Genomic DNA, 16,437 nt, shown 5'->3' on the forward strand with positions numbered 1-16,437 from the left:
GACAGAGCAAGACTTTGTCTCAAAAAAAAAAAAAGTCTTGTCTCAAATCTCGTACTTTGTTCCATCATCACTCTGCTCAAAATTCAAAATCACAGAGAAATTTAGCATCTCATACCCACTCCCAATGGGGTGATTAAAAGAATTGAAAAGATCTTCCAAAGACTCCTTTCGTTTAAGTATTAGAGGGAAACGTTCGGATTTGATATCCTCCCAACAGCCACCCAACTGTACATGATGAAGAAGAGGTCAGTTCACAAGAGGACTGGAATTTTTTTTTTTTTTTTTTTTGAGACAGGGTCTCACTCTGTCACCCAGGCTGCAGTGCAGCAATTCTCGTGCCTCAGCCTCCCAAGTAGCTGGGATTACAGGTATGCGCCATCACACCCAGCTAATTTTTGTATTTTTAGTAGAGATGGGGTTTCACCATGATGGCCAGGCTGGTTCTGAACTTCTGACCTCAGGTGATCTGCCTGCCTCAGCCTCTCAAAGTGCTAGGATTACAGGCATGAGCCACCTCACCCGACCTCAGTAACCTCACTTTGAAAAAAAGATCTAGGACACATGCTCAATGCTCAGTAAACACATATTCAGTTAGTGAATAATTGTTTAAGAGTGGGGCTCTTTTCTTTTTCCCTGTGTCGGTCTGGTGGAGTAATGGCGTTGGTGCTGAGAATAACTATTCTCCTAGCACCATCTGCTGGCAGTAGAAAACTATTTCCTGAATCCTGGCCTCAATCCCATTCAGCCTTGCAGTACTGGTTTTTTTGGGGTTGTTTTGAGACAGATTCTCGCTCTGTTGCCCAGGCTGGAGTACAGTGGCATAATCTCGGCTCACTGCAACCTCTGCTTCCCAGGTTCAAGCAATTATCGTGCCTCAGCCTCCCAAGTAGCTGGGACTACAGGCGTGTGCCACCATGCCCGGCTAATTTTTGTATTTTTAGTAGAGACAGGGTTTTGTCATGTTGCCGAGGCTGGTCTTGAACTCCTGAGCTCAAGTGATCTGCCTGCCTCAGCCTCCCAAAGTGCTGGGATTACAGGTGTGAGCCATCGGGGCCCAGCTGGAGTATTGTTAACCCTAAAATTCCTCCTCCCTTTGATATTATTGATACCACAGACTCTACCTTTTATCCATAGACAGGAAAAATCACAAAACATTTAACTTTTTACTTTTTTGTTTACTATTTAGTGAATGTCTTACACTTTGATGACCCTTGTATTTTGCCTCTTTACAAAGACACACGGTGAGGTGCTGAAAGAGCATGAGCCTCCCTCTTTCAGTGTGTGACCCTGAATACTGGGTTGTCCTGACACTTACTCATCAGAAAGTGACCTGTGCCCACGGCAGTCTTTCCGGTTGGACTAGTTACATGGCAACACGAGGCCTTTAGCTGCCACCAATATCAGTATCAATAGTGCCAAAATCGAGAAATTGTTGCTAGACCCTTAGGATCAGTGATGAGCAAGCAGTCATGGTTCCCGCCCTCCTAGTATCGTGTGGAAGAAATATTAAAAAGACAATAATGTCCTGAAGGAAATCAGACACTACTCTAGAGTCTTACTAGTCAGCCCATAGACCAGTAGCACCAGCGTCATTCTGAAGCCTGTTAAAAATGCAGAATATTGGCCGGGCGCGGTTGCTCACGCCTGTAATCCCAGCACTTTGAGAGGCCGAGGCGGGCGGATCACAAGGTCAGATCGAGACCATCCTGGCTAACACGGTGAAACCCCGTCTCTACAAAAAATTCAAAAAATTAGCCAAGTATGGTGGTGGGCGCCTGTAGTCCCAGCTGCTCAGGAGTCTGAGGCAAGAGAATGGCGTGAACCCGGGAGGCAGAGCTTGCAGACAGCCGAGATCACGCCACTGCACTCCAGGTTGGGTGACACAGCAAGACTCCATTTCAAAAAAAAAATGCAGAATATCAACTCCCCACCCGGCTTCCTGAATAAAAATCTGTATTTTAGTAAAATCTTCAGATGACTCCTATTCACTATTAATGCTTGAGAAGCGCTGCTCTGGAGGTTTGCAGAGATAAGACTTGCGTTGTTTTTCAGGATTTTTAATTTTTAAAAAATTATTTTTTATTTTTTTTGAGACACTCTTGCTCTGTCGCCCAGGCTGGAGTGCAGTGGCACAAACTGGGCTCATGCAGCCTCCGCCTCCCGGGACTTCAGGCGCGAGCCACCACGCCCAGCTAATTTTTTGTATTTTTAGTAGAGACGGGGTTTTTGGCCAGGCTGGTTTCCAACTCCTGACCTCAAGTGATCCACCTGCTTCGGCCTCCCAAAGTGCTGGGATTACAGGTGAAAGCCACCAGCTCCGGCCTACTTTTTCAGGGTTTTATATAGACCGGGAGGGAAGAACGCATATTCCAGGTGATGAGAGCTGTATAAGGGTTTTATTTTCTTTTTTCTTTTTTTTTTGAGACGGAGTCTTGCTCTGTCGCTATGTTGGCCAGGCTGGTCTCGAACTCCTGACCTAAAGTGATCCTCCCGCCTCAGCCTCCTAAAGTGCTGGGATTACAGGCGTGAGCCACCGCGCCCGGTCTGTATAACGCTTTTAGATGGCAAGGAAGCAAGTTGTAGTTTTCGGTCCAGCAGTAATAGTAACAAACATAGTGCGGACAGACACTGCTAAACGCTTTTCGCTTTATATAATCTCATGTAATCCTCGTAACGCCATTAGGTAGACCTATTATTACTGTATACCCATTTTATGGGTAATGAAGCCGCAGTACAGAGGGGTTACATAACGTGTTCAAGGATCCATCGACGGAACCAAGCAGACGGAACCGCAGCTACCTGTTTTACCACTCCAAGTCGTCAACAAACACTTCCACCTACATGTGACAGCCAAAGCCATAGCCTCCAAATTTTTCCACGGAGCGAAAAGGTTTCGCGCAATTTGTCTGTCTTCCTCCTCAGAGACGCAACAGAGCCGCGCCGGAAGTGCGGCGCCTTTGCTAGAGCGGACGCCATAGGTGCATTGTGGGAAGTACTTTATTGTCCACAGCCAAGCTGCTTGTGATGAAACTGTAACTTACAAGAAAAGGGCTGGGTTTTGAAAATGATACAGGCTCTAAAAACACTGGAAGCGCTGCAACTTTTGGCAGGAATCGGGGTTAGCAGGACCTCAGCGGCTCACTGCCGCTAAGTGAACGCTGACTGTCTGGGTCCTCCAGCGTGAGTTAGAACAGACGTCTCTATGGTCAAGGAAACAGAGCGAGTGCTGTCTTCCCCATGTGTTGGGGTTGCGCATGATCAGTAGCTGCACCACTAGAAAGATGGCGGAGCAAGAGTGAGTGGGGCTTTGAATATCTGGAGTTGGGTGTTGAGTATCTAGTGCCATCCACGGTGTTTATGTCTCGGTGGCGGATTCTTGTGGGCTCTAGGAATAGAAAAGGCCACAGTTTACAAAGGGTGGGGATGAGGAGCCGTAGCGCTGTGGCGGAGGAGGGAGGGGACCGCGGTCAATTTCGGGTTATCTAGAGAGGCGAGGATTGACTTCAGGCAGCGGGCTGGAGTGCCACAGTTGAATTCACCCAGCCTGACAAGTATTAACCCTGCAGATAGGTCTGCACCCACTCCAGCCCCATGGGATTTTACTAGATTCGTCGCTGCTAGTGCCTATGAAGAGCTGTGGCAGTGAAAATCCTGTTAACTTACAGGAACGCAGAGGCTAAAGGGTTCATTACTTTTCGAGGCATTGGGGATGAGTGAATATTAGGGGTACATTTTGAGGCCTGGAGTCAGAAACCGCAGGTTTCAGGGGAATCTTTCTTCAGACACTTGAAAACAGTAATGTTCTCTGAAGCCCAGGATATTGACTTGGTTTGGAAATTCGTTGAATGTTCGTTTTCTTTGTTGTTGTTGTTGTTGTTCTTGGTTTGGAAATCCGTTGAATGTTCGTTTTCTTTGTTGTTGTTGTTGTTGTTGTTGTTGTTGTTGTTGTTTTGAGACGGAGTCTTGCTATGTCGCCCAGGCTGGAGTGCCACTGTCACGATCTCGGCTCACTGCAACCTCCGCCTCCCGGGTTCAAACGATTCTCCTGCTTCAGCCTCCGGAGTAACTGAGATTACAGGCGTGCGCCACCCCGCCAAGCTGATTTTTTATTTTTGGTAGAAACGGGGGTTTCACCATGTTGGTCAGGCTGGTCTCGAACTCCTGACCTCAGGTGATCCCCTCCCCCCACCTCGGCCTCCCAGAATGCTGGGGTTACAGGCTTGAGCCACCGCACCCAGCCAAGTGTTCGTTTTCTAAATGTTATCTCTGATCTCAATTTTCTCTATCAGGCAAAGAAAAATCCCTTTGGTTCCAGAAAATCTGCTGAAAAAGAGGAAGGCTTATCAAGCCCTCAAAGCCACCCAGGCAAAGCAGGCACTTTTGGCAAAGAAGGAGGTAATGGTGGGGAACCAAGATAGAGTAATTAGAATTTGTATTAGGTGAGTTTTATCCAGCATGTGTTGGACTACATTTGGTATTTACAAGCTCCCTGCAACAGTTTGACAAACCAGGTATAGTTGTCTCTCAGTGTCCTTAGGGGGTTGGTTCCAGGACTCCCACAGATGCCTAAATCTGAGACTGCTGAAGTCCCTTATATAAAATGGTTTTAGTATTTGCATATAATCTCTACTCCTTCCTACTCCTTCCGCCTATGTAATTTAAATTCTCTCTGGATTACGTAATAGCTTTTTTTCTTTTTTTTTGAGGCAAGACTCTCACTGTGTTCTGGAGTACAGTGACACAGTCTCGACTCTCACTGCAACCTCTGCCTACTGGGCTCAAGCAATTCTCCTGCCTCAGTCAACCAAGTAGCTAGGATTACAGGCATGCGACTAATTGTAGCTAAATTAGCCACCACACTCAGCTAATTTTTTTTTAATTTAATTTAATTTTGTTTTGTTTTTGAGACAGAGTCTCACTCTGTCTCCCAGGCTGGAGTGCAGTGTTGTGATCTCGGCTTACCACAACCTCCGCCTCCCAGGTACAAGCGATTCTCCTGCCTCAACCTCCCAAGTAGCTGGGATTATAAGGATGTGCCACCATGCCCTGCTAATTTTTGTATTTTTAGTAGAGACGAGGTTTCACCATGTTGACCAGGCTGATCTGGAACTCATGGACTCAAGTGATCTACCCACCTCGGCCTCCCAAAGTGCTGCGATTACTGGCATCAGCCACCCCACACGGCCACCAGTTAATTTTTGTATTTTTAGTAGAGCTGTTTTAGCATGTTGGTCATGCTGGTCTCAAACTCCTGGCCTCAAGTAATCCACCCACCGGCCTCTCAAAGTGCTGGGATTACAGACCTGAGCCACCCTACCTGGACTGGGTTACTGATAGCTAATACAGTGTACATAATGTATTTTAAAAATTTGTATTACTTTTTACTGTTATTTTTCATTTTTTCCCCTGAATTTTTTTTCTTTTTTTTTTTTTTTTTTTTTGAGATGGAGTCTCGCTCTATTGCCCGGGCTGGAGTGCAGTGGCTGGATCTCAGCTCACTACAAGCTCCGCCTCCCAGGTTTACGCCATTCTCCTGCCTGAGCCTCCCGAGTAGCTGGGACTACAGGCGCCCACCCGGCTAGTTTTTTGTATTTTTTTAGTAGAGACGGGGTTTCACCGTGTTAGCCAGGATGGTCTCGATCTCCTGACCTCGTGATCCGCCCGTCTCGGCCTCCCAAAGTGCTGGGATTACAGGCTTGAGCCACCGCGCCCGGCCTTTTTCTTTTTTTTTTAAGACGTCAGCGGGGCGCAGTGGCTCACGCCTGTAATCCTAATACTTTGGGAGGCCGAGGCAGGCGGATTACTTGAGGTCAGGAGTTCGAGACCAGCCTGGCCAACATGGTGAAACCCCATCTCTACTACAAATACAAAACATTAGACGGGCACTGTGGCATGTGCCTGTAATCCTCCTAGCTACTCAGAAAGCGAGGCAGAAGAATCGCTTGAACACGGGAGGCAGAGGTTGCAGTGAGCCGAGATTGTGCCACTGCACTCCAGCCTGGGTGACAGAGCGAGACCCTGTCTCAAAAAAAAAAAAAAAAAAAAAAGTGGGGTCTTTGGCCAAGTATGGTGGGTCACGCTTGTTATCCCAGCACTTTGGGAGACTGAAGCAGGTGGATCACCTGAAGTCAGGAGTTCAAGACCAACCTGGCCAACAAGGTGACCCTATCTCTACTAAAAATATAAAAATTAGCCGGGTGTGGTGGCGCATACCTGTAATCCCAGCTACCTGGGAGGCTAAGGCAGGAAAATTGCTTGAACCCAGGAGGCAGAGGTTGCAGTGAGCCTAGATCGCATCACTGCACTCCAGCCTGGGTGACAGAGCGAGACTCCATCTCAAAAAAAAAAAAAAAAAAAAAGGAGTGAGGTATTCTGTTACCTGGACTAAGTGCAGTGGCAGGATCATAGCTCATTGCAGCCTTGAATTCCTGGGTTCAAGAGAACCTCCTGCCTCAGCCTCCTGAGTAGCTGGGACTATAGGTGAGCCACTGTGTATGTGCTCCTCAGAAGTATTTTCCATCTGGGGTTGGTTGAATCACAGATGCAGAGCACCAAGTGTATATGGTTTATGTCTTCCTTTAGCAAATATTTAACACCTGCAGGCAAATGCTGGCGTTGAGTTTAAGGAAGCTTGTTAGTAAACATTGATTAATATCATGCAAACTAATTTTTTGTTTGTTAATTATTTTTCCCAGTAATTCCCAAGTTTACTCAACTCCACCTTTACTTTGGTTTATCATTTTTCTCTTATATGAAAATAGAGAATATTGCTTTGCTCTGCATTGTAGAACACAGGGAAATAAGCTCTATCAGTTGTCACTCATGAATTACTGTTCTAAAAGTAAAAATGTATGGAAGCACAAGATGATAATGATGGTCTGTCTTCTCTGTAGCAGAGGAAAGGAAAAGCGCTCAGGTTTAAGCGACTAGAATCATTCCTACATGATTCCTGGCGGCAGAAACGTGACAAGGTGCGTCTCAGACGACTAGAAGTGAAACCTCATGCCTTGGAATTGCCAGACAAACATTCCTTGGCCTTTGTTGTACGCATCGAAAGGTAAGGAACTGGTGTCTTTCTAATTGCATGAGGCTAGGGCAAACCGTTGCTTAAGCTTTAGACCCCTTTCTAGGGAGATAATAAGCCCCAAGCCACTCAGCCAAGTCATGCTGGGATGTCAGGGTTGAGCACAATTTAGTCTGCAATATTTGGAAGACCTTAGACAGATAGACTTGAAAGTAAGTGCTGTGAGGGTAAAGTGCTCACTAGGGAGAGGGGGTTGAGGACACCCTCTCTAAAGCAGGAACTCCTACCTGAGACCTGAAAGATGTGAAAGGCGTTCACCGGTGTTGAGAGACGTTCCGGGCATATGTGCTGAAGTCCTGAGGTGGGGAAAGCAAGGCGTCATTCTAGGAACTGAAGCAAGGCTGAGTGGAGGAAGCATATTCAGTGAAGGGGAGACATTTTTCCTCAGTTAGTGGAACTTGCGCAACCCCCTGCCCACCTCATGTGCAACTCTCCTTCTTGCTGTTTCCCCTACCCAATCACCTAAACCAGAAACCTGTGACTTTTGCATATTTTTATGAGCTCTGTCCTTTGTAGCCTTCTACCACTGCTCATATTTTTCCTAAACTATTGAATTAACCTTCCTCCTGGATTTCCTTGCCTCTAGTGTCATACTGTGATCTATCCCATACTCTGCCCTTGGTGATTGTCAGAAAGAAATCTGGTCTTGTCTCTTCTACTTAAAATCTTCAGTAGCTTTTACTGCCCATAAAAGCATATCCAGCTTCCTTAGCTGGACATGCGTAGACCTGCATACCACCACTCCCTCAACCCCTGAAACACACACACGTTCAGGGACTGTCTCTGTGTTTCCATAGCATTCCAGGCGTTGCTCCACATCATGAAAGGATCGGTTTTCATAACTGCCTCCCACTAAACTGAGCTCTTTAAGGCATAGTCTGTGTCTTACTCCAGATTACCCAGTGTAGTGACCTCACATGTTGTGCTTGCTGGACTGACATAAACTGGAGGGAGTCTGTCTGACTTCTGTTGCTGTTCATTTCAGGATTGATGGCGTGAGTTTACTGGTGCAGAGAACCATTGCAAGACTTCGCCTAAAGAAAATTTTTAGTGGTGTCTTCGTAAAAGTCACCCCCCAGAACCTAAAAATGCTGCGTATAGTGGAACCTTATGTGACCTGGGGGTGAGTGAGGTTTCCATGTGAATTCACATTAGATTTCTATTTGAGTGTGTCAGGCTGCCCCGGGTATTGCCCTCCAGGACTCATGTTGCTATAGAAGGGACATTTTGCTGTGACCACAGCCAGCCTGAAATCAGTGGGTAGCTGTAACAACCATGAGACACGGAGTAGGGAGGGGTCTGAAGAGTACCATACATAGTAGGGCTGGTGCCGTCGTAGGCTAAGGCTGGGTCAAGAAGAGATCAGTTCTTGGAAGTGTTAAAGCAGAGCTAAAGGCAGTGCTTGTGTAAGAGTAGTATTCCTGGCTGGCCATGGTGGCTCATGCCCGTAATCCCAGCACTTTGGGAGGCCGAGGTGGGTGGATCACAAGGTCAGGAGATTGAGACCATCCTGGCCAACATGGTGAAATGCCTGTCTCTACTAATAAATACAAAAAAAAATTAGCCAGGCCTGGTGGTGTGTGCCTGTAGTCCCAGCTACTCGGGAGACTGAGGCAGGAGAATCGCTTGAATCCAGGAGGCGGAGGTTGCAATGGGCTGAGAGAGATTGCGCCACTGCCATCCAGCACGGCGACAGAGCAAGACTCCGTCTCAAAAAAAAAAGGCCGGGTGCAGTGGATCACAAGGTCAGGAGATTGAGACCATCCTGGCTAACATGGTGAAACCCTGTCTCTACTAAAAATACAAAAAAAATTAGCCGGGCATGGTGGCGGGCGCCTGTAGTCCCACCTACTCAGGAGGCTGAGGCAGGAGAATGGTGTGAACCCAGGAGGTGGAGCTTACAGTGAACCGAGATTGCACTACTGCCCTCCAGCCTGGGCGACTGAGCAAGACTCCGTCTCAAAAAAAAAAAAATAGTAGTATTCCTCAAACATTGAAACCCAACAAAAACTTGGATTTCTTTTCCAACTCTTGCACTATCTTGAGTCAGAAGGTCACCTAAGGCCAGAGTCCTAGCCCCTAAGCTAAGCTAGGACATTGTTTCTGTTTTGTTTTTGTTGGCGATATTTTCCCTGGTGAACATTTACATCCATAAATTTAAATTTCTGATTATGTGAGTGGGGTCACTTCGGTTCTTTATTAGGAATATTTCCAAGCATTTCAGCTGGAATGTGATTGCAGAACACTTGCTCGTTGGGAGAAGTGGGTATGTGGGAGAATCTCTCCAACCTCTCCTCAGCCAGGCTGCAGGACTGGTATGTAGCGTACCAGGTGCTGGTGAAAACCGTGCTTTATTTTCCCACATAGATTTCCAAATCTGAAGTCTGTCCGAGAACTCATTTTGAAACGTGGACAAGCCAAGGTCAAGAATAAGACCATCCCTCTGACAGACAACACAGTGATTGAGGAGCACCTGGGTGAGTGCTACAGCTTAGGGTCATCTGGGGCAGAAAGCCAGGGTCTTTGAAGCTTTGATGTGAGATTCAGGTTGTATTCTTGGGGTCCCAAGAGTCTGCCAGAGTGCCCAGCTTAGTGTATGCTGGATACATGTTGATAAAGGAATCTGTGCTTTTGTGTTTCTTAGGGAAGTTTGGCGTCATTTGCTTGGAAGACCTCATTCATGAAATTGCCTTCCCAGGGAAGCATTTCCAGGAGATCTCATGGTTCTTGCGCCCTTTCCACCTCTCAGTGGCCCGACATGCTACCAAAAATAGAGTGGGCTTCCTCAAGGAGATGGGCACACCTGGCTATCGGGGCGAACGCATCAATCAGCTTATCCGCCAGCTGAACTAGACCCAGGTGAGGTAGGGCTGAAAATTGCCCTTGGGTTGACTTTTGCTGGGCCATACCTTGCCACTTTACAAGTTCTTTTTGCATTTAGTAGTATTTAAGAGTAACCTTGAGATTGGGAGGAAAAAGGAGGCTGGTACAAATAGATGGAGACCTGCTGGGATCAGTCAATGCCTGATTAGGACATGGGGCTATGCATAGCCTAAGAGTTATAGGCTTAGAAGATGTCTAGTAACTAAAAACGATTGCTGGCCGGGCGCGATGGCTCATGCTTGTAATCCCAGCACTTCGGAATGCCAAGGCAGGCAGACCATGAAGTCAGGAGATTGAGACCATCCTGGCCAACATGGTGAAACCCTGTCTCTACTAAAAATACAAAAATTAGGTGGGTGTGGTGGCGCATGCCTGTAGTCCCAGCTACTCGGGAGGCTGAGGCAGGAGAATCGCTTGAACCTAGGAGGCAGAGATTGCAGTGAGCCAGGATCACGCCACTGCACTCCAGCCTGGGCGACAGAGCGAGACTCTGTCTCAAAAAAACAAAACAAAACTGTACTGCTGTGGTCATTTAGATGGAAACGGGGAAAGACCAATATTAATAACTGATCTGAAAAAGGACTTGAAGATGTGAATCATCTATTTTGCTGAAGAAATCTTAACTCTGAAATTACTTTTTATTGCTAATGTTATTGCTCTTAGGTGTCAAACTGCGGTAAATTTTTATCAATGAAGTGGAAGCATGTGTTTGATTGTTTTGGGAATTTTTATCAAGTATCTTCAGAGAAGATTATTTCCTGCTCTATCTTCAAAAACTGGAAAGGAAGGATCAAAGAAAAGACAGTAGCTGGCCGGGCGTGATGGCTCACGCCTGTAATCCCAACACTTTGGGAGGCTGAGGCAGGCGGATCACCTGAGGTTGAGGGTTCAAGACCAGCCTGACCAACATGGAGAAATGCTGTCTCTAGTAAAAATACAAAAATTAGCCGGGCATAGTGACATATGCCTGTAATCTCAGCTACTCGGGAGGCTGAGGCAGGAGACTTGCCAGGCAGAGGTTGCAGTGAGCCGAGATCACGCCCTTGCACTCTAGCCTGGGCAACAAGCGAAACTCCGTCTCAAAGAAAAGAAAAGACAATAGCTTATGTTCATGGCAAGCATCTCTCATCACACTCCAGTTCCAAAGAAAAATTCCAGTGTTTTCTACATTGAGTACTGCATCGTCGGAAATTAGCACATTCCGTGGAGGAAGGAGTCCTGCTTTGTTGCATCTATCTTAGGGTTTAAGGTTGGTAAATGAGTCACTCTAGCATTTGTACAAGGCTCCCTAAGACTTCTGCAGCAGTTGACCAAGCCCAAGGACATAATTGAATCTGGAGAGTCCTAGGGCCTTGTTTTGAAAAACACTTGAAATACACATAGGAAGAAAGGCATACAAATAAATGTTCACTTGTCTGCAGTGAGTCTATGTTCCAACTTTTCAGTGATGGCTTTGAGAGCTCTCAGACTTGACTGGCTCCAAGTGTATCTGGTGGCTTTTGTATCCTAACCTGAAACTGGCTTAGTACTTTTTCCTAAAAGCTCAGGATTTGAGAATGAGGACCTCTTCGCCAGGAAAACATGTATACGCTCAAAATTTTGCTTGCAGTTCTAGGGTGTTTAGACCCTTCTCAGATACCTGTGCACCTTATTGGTTTTGTTTTTCTCTGTTTTGAGACAGTCTCACTCTGTTGCCCAGGCTGGAGTGCAGTGGCATGATCTTGGCTCATTGCAGCCTCCACGTCCTGGGTTCAAGTGATTCTGCCTTAGCCCCTCGATCAGCTGGGATTATATGCGTGTACCACCATGCCCGGCTAATTTTTGTATTTTTAGTAGAGAGGGAGACAGTTGCACCAGTTGACCAGGCTAGTCTCCTGACCTCAAGTGATCCACAAGCCTGGGCCTCCCAAAGTGCTGGGATTACAGGCGTGAGCAACCGCGCCTAGCCCTTGTGTACTTTATGCAAGGAAGTCCTGTTCTTAATCGGGATCAGTCATGCAGGCCCTGCTCTTGCTACTCTGGTTCCATGTCCTATGGAAGAACAAAGTTTACCAAGATAGATTTTTCCCTTCATGGTGGCATAGTGTTACCCCTGCACCATCTCTAACTCAGAAATCCCCACCATTTCTTCCCCTGGGCTTCAGGATAGAATTACCTGGTTTCTCTGAGGATCAGCACGCTTTCTTCAAACCCAAATCAGGAAGGAATGAACAGTTTTGTTTGGCATGGATGAAATTAGCACTGTTGGGCTGGGTAGGCCCCAGATAGGCAGGCAGCTTAATTTTTTCCTTGTGTATTCTAGTCTTCAGAAGTATTGCCTTTTGTACTGCTGGTGATGACGTAGTAGATAGTAGACCAGTAACTGGGCATCTGGGGATTTTAATCCTGCAAACTGGATCTGATACTGATTGTGTTTTTCATTAGTGTCCACCCCAAATGGGTCTTCCTGCTACTCCCTTCACTTAGTTGCCCCTCACTTGCCATCTGAGCAGTTGGCAAGGATGTGCCAGGCCTAGGTTAAACTTGGAAACATGCTTGACCATTCTGTTCCTTGGTCCTTTCAGATCAATTTGGCTGCAATTTTGGCTCCTGGGACCCTCAAGCATAGCTGGGAAATCAAGTTAGAGGTGTAACTGCCTTAAAACGTGCCAGTTTAGGCTGGGCGTGTTGGCTCACGCTTATAATCCCAGCACTTTGGGAGGATGAGGCAGACGGATCACCCGAGATCAGGAATTTGAGACCAGCCTGACCAACATGGAGAAACTCTTTGTCTCTACTAAAAATACAAAATTAGCCGGGTGTGGTGGCACGTGCTTGTAATCCCAGCTACTTGGGAGGCTGAGGCAGGAGAATTGCTTGCACCCAGGGAGGCGGAGGTTGCAGTGAGCCGAGATCAGGCCATTGCACTCTAGCCTGGGCAACAAAAGCAAAACTCCGTCTCAGAAAAAAAAAATACCAGCGTATGAGGTAACTAGATTGGTTCTCTCCAGAGGTAACCTGCCAAGAAGAGATGCTATAGATGTTACTCTTATACTGTAAAACATTGTGAAATCAGATTACTTTAAAATGATGTATTACAAAGTTATGGAAAAAAGCAGTTGTTACTATGGAAGCCCAAGGCTTATATCCCAGCTCTGTCTTTTTTTTTTTTTTTTTTGAGACAGAGTCTGGCTCTGTCGCCCAGGCTGGAGTGCAGTGGCCAGATCTCAGCTCACTACAAGCTCCACCTCCTGGGTTTACGCCATTCACCTGCCTCAGCCTCCCGAGTAGCTGGGACTACAGGCGCCTGCCACCTCGCCTGGCTAGTTTTTTGTATTTTTTAGTAGAGACGGGGTTTCACTGTGTTAGCCAGGATGGTCTCGATCTCCTGACCTCGTGATCCGCCCGTCTCGGCCTCCCAAAGTGCTGGGATTACAGGCTTGAGCCACCGCACCCGGCCTCCCAGCTCTGTCTTACACTAAATATGGGTACAGTGATTCCACTATGTCCGTAAAATGGGAGCTAATACCCTCCAACCTGTGTGCCTGACATGACTAAAAGGATTAAGCAAAACAATAGTTTGTAATTTACTCTGTCAGAGCAAACTGCTGGTAAATAAAAGGGAGTAAGTTGACTAAAAATGAATTAAAAAAAAATTCTGATAAGTTTGTAATTTATAATTGTATACAAATAAAAGATGTTACAAAAATTGTGCGCTTCTATATATGTACCATGACATAACTAATTCGTTGAACAAGTTGGAAGACAATCCTTATTTCTGAGAAAAGGTAGACCTGTTACATCATCTTTGGGTTAGGGTATGCTCATGTCAGCACATACTAGGTATGTTCTAGCTTTTGTAGAGAAAGTAAAATCTAGTGTTGACTAAGTAGGTGCACTGAGCCAGGTGGCCTGTTTTAACATAAAAGGACTGATTTCAGGGTGGCTGTGGGAGCCTTTCCAATGCTCTAAGTCTCTAGCCCCTTGCCTGATCCAGCTGATTCCAAGAGCCAAGATTTTAGTCTTTCTTGGTTGGCTTTTTTAAATGCTTTTTTCCTTTAACGTATCTTCAAAATCATTCTGGGGCCAAGTTACATCATAAAACCTTTTATTACATATTTTATTACATATAAGGACTGAAACAGGATTTTTCTTAACTGTATCATGGTCCAGAAATGCAAATGCAAAACCCCCATAGAGGCTGCAGGAGCAAGTCCAGTTGAGACAGGTCAGGACCAAAGCACAGAAGATGAGTAACTGAATGGCATGCGGGGTCCTGTAGCCACGCCTTCCAGATCGCCGCCGCAAAGGACCTGGAACCTCAGGAGCCCGCTGTATGTCATGAAGAAGGTGCAGTCGCTGCCTCAGCCAAGCCAGGCTCCGCCGGGGCCGTTCCTATCCTGAGGGTCGGAGGAGGAAGGGACTCAGCCAGTGCCGCGGCCTCCCAGGGCTTGGGCCTCCGCGGGAGCCGGGACGCTGTGGGTTCGCCGTGTATCGCCGTGATGTGGCGTCTCTCCAGACCCGGGAGCTCCCCGCCCTGCTGGACCAGCTGCAGGAGCTGCGCCAGGGTAACCGAAGCCGGGGCCGAGGAGCGGGGACTGCGAGGACGCTCCATATCAGGTCGCGAAGCCTGACCCGCCTGCAGTTCGGGGAAGCGAGGACTTCCGGGCGGAATGGATGCAACCACCACGGGGGGACGGGGAAAGGAAAGGGAGGCTGTAGACCGTACCAAGCCGGCCCAGAACTGGGGGAGCACTTGAGAACTCTGATCAGCGCCCTGCAAAAACGCTTTAGAAGAGTCCACGATTTAGCCAAACCAGAGTGCCCAATGTACGCTCCAAAGAAGGGACGGACGCGCCAAAACTGGAAGGCTAGCATAGGACAGAACATGCCTGCGGACGCGCCGCTGCGGGCAAAAAGACCCATACATGCATAGGCACAGCGCACATACCCATTTTCATGCACAACCACGGGAGCGCATGCAAGGATTCCGATCCAACGCATGGCGGAGGACAATCCCCATCCTAGGCTCCGCAGCACGGGACAAAGCCTAACTGCAGAGTTGTTCCCAGGGGCTTCAGGAGTGACACCGCCACCAAGTCACGCCACTCTTTTAGTTATTATTGTTTTGTTTTGTATTGTGTTGTGTTGTTTTAGACGGAGTCTCACAGTCTGTCGCCCAGGCCGGAGTGCAGCGGCGAGATCTCAGCGCTCTGCAACCTCCTCCTCCTGGGTTCAAGCAATCCTCAGGGTCCCTAGTGCCTCAGCCTCCCTAGTAGTTGGGGGTACAGGTATATGCCACCAAGTCCAGCTAATTTTTGTATTTTTAGTAGAGACAGCGTTTCGCCATGTTGTCTAGGCTGGTCTCGAACTCCTAACCTCAAGTGATCCACCCGCCTCCGCCTTCCAAAGTGCTGGGATTACAGATGTGAGCCACTGCACCCAGCCAGAGCCTCACCACTCTCTTCACACATCCTGCCATCCTTCAATTCTTGGTGGTCCCAGAGAAGATAGAAGGTGAAGGCAGGTCAGATGTGCTACAGCTGCTCTGACTGCTCAGAAAGTCAGGTTTTTAAATCTGCTGGGAAAGTCAGGTTTTTAAATTATCAAAAGTGGCCGGGCACGGTCGCTCTTGGAGGAGGGGGAGGTTACAGTGAGCTGAGTTTGCGCCACTGCACTCTACCCTCAGCGACAAGACTCCGTCTCAAAAAAATAAAAAGTATCAAAAGCTAGACTGATCTGGTGAACATCACCTTAATCAAAGAATCAAAGCTTAATGGCCAGGCGTGGTGGCTCACACCTGTAATCCCAGCACTTTGGGAGGCAGGCGGATTACGAGGTCAGGAGATCAAGACCATCCTGACCAACACAGTGAAACCCCGTCTCTACTGAAAATACAAAAAATTAGCCGGACGTGGTGGCAGCCGCCTTTAGTACCAGCTACTCGGGAGGCTGAGGCAGGAGAATGGTGTGAACCCGGGAGGCGGAGCTTGCAGTGAGCCAAGATCATGCCACTGCACCCCAGCCCGGGCGACAGAGTGAGACTCTGTCTCAAAAAAAAAAAATTAAAATTAAAAAAAAAAGAAGATAAAGAAAAAGCTAAGAACTACCCCAGATTAAAGGAGACATAAAAAATAAATACAGGCCAGATACAGTGGCTCATGTCTTTAATCCTAGCACTTTGGGAGGCTGAGGTGGGCAGATTGCTTGAGTTCAGGAATTCAAGACTAGCCTGGGCAATATAGCAAAACCCCATCTCTACTAAAAATACACACACACACACACACAAATAGCCGAGCATGGTGGTGGGCACCTGTAGTCCCAGCTATTCCGGAGGCGGTAGTTGAAGAATCGCTTGAACCTGGGGAGGTGGAGGTTGCAGTGAGCTGTGATTGCCAGCACTTCAGACTGGGAGACAGAGTGAAACTGTGTGTCCAAAAATAAAATATAAATAAATACAATGAGTGATCCTGGATTAGATGCAAGATTGT

The 16,437-nt window shown here is 47.3% G+C and overlaps 2 protein-coding genes across 3 annotated transcripts; one reads left to right on the forward strand and one right to left on the reverse strand.

Annotated features, from left to right (window-relative positions):
• The first annotated feature begins 2,505 nt into the window (after positions 1–2,505).
• RPL7L1 (ribosomal protein L7 like 1) lies at positions 2,506–12,909 on the forward strand. Of its 2 annotated transcripts, none has more exons than XM_033217191.1 (7): positions 2,506–3,295; positions 4,290–4,395; positions 6,894–7,057; positions 8,070–8,207; positions 9,452–9,561; positions 9,729–9,943; positions 10,631–12,909. In XM_033217191.1, exons 1-6 carry the CDS (start codon positions 3,255–3,257, stop codon positions 9,935–9,937), a joined length of 768 nt encoding a protein of 255 aa, XP_033073082.1. In that variant the 5' UTR covers positions 2,506–3,254; the 3' UTR covers positions 9,938–9,943; positions 10,631–12,909. The 2 variants fall into 2 exon arrangements, with proteins under 2 accessions (XP_033073082.1, XP_033073084.1); XM_033217193.1 differs by having other exon boundaries at positions 6,897–7,057.
• Positions 12,910–14,267: 1,358 nt separating this feature from the next.
• CUNH6orf226 (chromosome unknown C6orf226 homolog) lies at positions 14,268–15,270 on the reverse strand. The gene is given in 1 exon segment (XM_033219822.1): positions 14,268–15,270. A coding segment is annotated over 1 exon segment (294 nt). The 5' UTR covers positions 14,562–15,270.
• Positions 15,271–16,437: the final 1,167 nt, after the last annotated feature.

This window comes from Trachypithecus francoisi, unplaced genomic scaffold, assembly GCF_009764315.1.
Source record: "Trachypithecus francoisi isolate TF-2019V2 unplaced genomic scaffold, Tfra_2.0 Lachesis_group10, whole genome shotgun sequence".
In the NCBI taxonomy this organism is placed as follows: Eukaryota; Metazoa; Chordata; class Mammalia; order Primates; family Cercopithecidae; genus Trachypithecus; species Trachypithecus francoisi.

Coding starts and splice junctions, on each gene's coding strand:
- RPL7L1 (XM_033217191.1), top strand. CDS start 3,255: ATGATCAGTAGCTGCACCACTAGAAAGATGGCGGAGCAAGA. Junction 3,296..4,289: donor AGAAAGATGGCGGAGCAAGA/GTGAGTGGGGCT, acceptor TTTCTCTATCAG/GCAAAGAAAAATCCCTTTGG. Junction 7,058..8,069: donor TTTGTTGTACGCATCGAAAG/GTAAGGAACTGG, acceptor TGTTCATTTCAG/GATTGATGGCGTGAGTTTAC.